The 3,398-nt window shown below is 35.3% G+C and overlaps 1 protein-coding gene across 1 annotated transcript in view; it reads right to left on the bottom strand.

The window, feature by feature from the left end:
- The window catches only part of LOC108973923 (mediator of RNA polymerase II transcription subunit 15-like), a 4,066-nt gene extending 3,879 nt beyond the window's left edge, over positions 1 to 187 (bottom strand). The window contains exon 1 of the mRNA XM_018941443.1: positions 102 to 187. Coding sequence (XP_018796988.1) covers positions 102 to 113 — 12 coding nt within the window. The 5' untranslated portion in view covers positions 114 to 187. The remainder of the gene's footprint in view (positions 1 to 101) is intronic.
- Between the last annotated feature and the right edge of the window lie 3,211 nt (positions 188 to 3,398).

Genomic DNA, 3,398 nt, shown 5'->3' with positions numbered 1-3,398 from the left:
TATTTAAATTTAAATTTTCATTATTAATGTTTTTCACTCCTGGCCACTCGTGCGTAGTTTTTATGACTTTTTATACTTTTCTTCATCACTTGCACACTTACCGCGCAATTCATCGCAGCAAAGTTAATCAACACAAAAAATCCTTTTTCAAATATTAAACTTGAACTCCGCACTTCTGTGACTTAAAGACAACTCGTGAATGCTGCCGAAAAAGTTGCAAACTGACATTTTTATACATACATGTCGTGTGTAGTTTTAACCATTAAAATTTCCCAATAATAATAATTTTTTTTTTTAAATAATATAAAAAAAACTTTATGTAAAAAGTTGAAAAAAATTATTGGTGTTTAAGAAAATAAAAAAAAAATGCTCTAATAAATTTATGCGACAACATTTATAGCTGTGACGCCTGCGTAGCTTGGTCAATAACTATAAATATTCATAAGCAGGCGTGTTGTATATAGTCGTATATATAATCATACGCATATACAGACATACATACACATGTGTTAGCACAATCAAAAATATATTCAATCACTGTCAAAATGCCACTATTCCGCTTGTTTCATTTTCTACTTTTTTCATAAATTTTATTTCAAAACCGCAAGCTCACGCTCCAATCCGTGCTTGCTCTGCATTTTACTTTTTTTTAAGATTTTTTATTTTGTGTTCATACTTTGAAAATTGTTATATTTATATATGTATATTTTTTTAAATATTTTGATTTTTCTGTTTATTACTTTCCACTTTCAATTGTCACTTCTAAATTTTAGCAATTATCACTTGAAAGCAATTTGCATTTTATGTAATCGTGTACTCCCACACGTGACCGATAGTTTTTGCTGAAGCGCTACTTTGCTTCACTTGTTGTTGTTTTTTCTTTTGTTGCGTTTGTTGTGCTTTTTTTAATGTCAAGCGCTGTATTATGTAAATGAAATTTGCTGTGACCTTGAAAGTAAAAGAAAAAGTGCGCTTCACAGTTGCTGTTTTTTGGAGCAGATTGACGTGGCGCTGCAAATTCAGTAAGCCAAAGTTATTTCGATAACGTCTGAGTTAAAGACCGTCCAAAAGTTTCGGAATTCGTACACTTTGGTGTTGAAAAATATGTTGCTGTAAGCTTTTCTAGCTTTTCAGCGCTGTAGAGTGAAACCCGGGACCCGGGTATGTTTATAGTGAAGCAAAACATTGCTGCAGTCCACCACTAAGAACTTCGGGTGCGAGAAGAATGGAACATTCTTTGGCATTTATTATGGTAGGATTATCCCCTTAAAATGCTGACCGCGAATACATCTTAGATGGTCAATCCGTTGTGACAAGCGTGATATTTTAGACTTCAAATATGCCCACAGAAAAAAGTCTAACGTCTTTTGGACGTCAAAAGAGCTTAGAAACCGATTACGAACTTTGCTACCTTCCACATAATATTATATAATATATACCTCAGTTCTACAAGTCTTGAACCACCTTAGAATGGCTGACGAAGTGTCAAAGTTAAATCTCATGACCCATAAAATATTTGAAAGATTACCATAACTGCACTTAACAACATTTCAATGTCAACCCGTTTACAAAAATTGTCAAGTTGTATTGTCTGGTGAGAAGAACATGGTGAAATAATTGAATTCGACAAAAGTGCGTTGTCATCGTTAAATTCGCATTAGCCAAATTGGAGAATGGGAGGACACAGTAAACATTTATTCATAAATATTTAATAATGCAGCACAAAGCGGAGTTAAAACTTGTAATATTTCAGCTGACAACCACGCAGCTGGTTATAATTGTCAAATTAACAATGGCATTTAAATGAAACGTCAGATTAGTGTCAATTAAAATGTTGTAGGAAATGTTTACAATGAAACAAAAAAAATTTCAGCGCAAAAATCAAGTTCAACCGAAGTTTGGATTTTGCTCAAGATCACTTTATAAGTGGTATTACTCATAAAACTGGAATCTCTTCTAATAAGGAATAATTATGCATAATGGATGGAATACTTTGTGAAAGCCTTTAGCCAACAATTAACTGATTGGACCTTATCAGTGCGGCTTTAGACCTGGAAAATCAACAATCGACCAGACATTCACTATGCGCCAAATCTTCGAAAAGACCCGTGAAAATAGGATCGTCACACACCACCTAGGGTCTAGAAACAAAATATCTCCCGCCATCAAACAAACCGTTGTCGACTCACGACTATGCTCCCACGTCACTGTTGTCAGTCATAACTTCGAAGTCGTAGGTAATTTAGTCTATCTTGGAACCAAAATTAACACTAACAACAGCGTCGGATTCAAAATTCAACATAGAATCACTCTTGGCAACAGGTGTCTCTTCGGATTGAGTAGACAGTTGAGCATTAATAAAGACCTCTCTCGACGAACAAAGACCGAACTCTATAAGTCAGTCAAGACGGGGATGATGTCATGCGTCAAACAGCGAAAAAGAAGAACAACTGGCGCGCTGTTGTTAACTCGGCTATAACCTCGGCGTCTGCGCCAATACAGAAGAATATATGAGATTTTGCTTGATAGGGTGGAATTGAATTCCCCGAAATTTCGAAAGTGATAGAATGGTAGAGTTGCTAAAGTGACAACTGATAGCTCTAAAGCAATTACTCCTCCATGTTTGTTAGGGATGGGCCGTAAAATTGCGTAAGTGAATAGGAAGTATCATTCTGGCTGAATATGCACTGGTGTAACGCGAGGATGAGCAGGAATGTAACTGATCTTAATGCAAAAAGAGGTCACGGTCGTTGAAAGCTTGCAGCCACTAGCCAAATGCTTGTAGATTCTTATAAAAAAATTTAAGCAGCTTAGCAGCTTGCGACTAATTCTGCTTGCTAAGCGGTACGAAATGGTCCGGTAGTAGATTTGAGTCGATTCTCACCGCAGCCGGAACTGAGAAAAACTTTTTTTTTTGCGATATTTTTCGAAACTCTCTCGGAAACATTGTAAACATGGCTAACAACAAAAACAATGGGATGTGAAGAAAGTAAACTCACATTTTGAGGTTATGTCCGATAAATTAGTTTATGACATACAAACATATATAACATATATAGTATAAACAAAAAAAAAAAACAAAGATTAACTAACACGTCCTTGAAACTAATTTAGATAAAGACGATGTCAGGCGTTGAACTTAAGGTGACTCGAATACCATACAAGCTGTTTTCCAATAGACAAAAACGCCGTAACACTTGGTAAGCGGGCCAACTCAGTTCTAAGATATGGGCCAACAAAATAGTTATTAATTTCAGTTAACGCCTGACATTTAAAAATAGCATTCCCACATTTACTTATATACATATGTATATACTCACTTACATATCTAAGTTTGGTTGATAGCACATTTTTGATTAGGCATGACAAATGCGGCAACAACTCGTAGGTTCTTATCA

This window comes from Bactrocera latifrons, unplaced genomic scaffold, assembly GCF_001853355.1.
Source record: "Bactrocera latifrons isolate USDA-ARS-PBARC rearing strain unplaced genomic scaffold, ASM185335v1 scaffold_51, whole genome shotgun sequence".
NCBI classification, from domain to species: domain Eukaryota; kingdom Metazoa; phylum Arthropoda; class Insecta; order Diptera; family Tephritidae; genus Bactrocera; species Bactrocera latifrons.
This window is presented reverse-complemented; position numbering and strand designations above follow the sequence as displayed.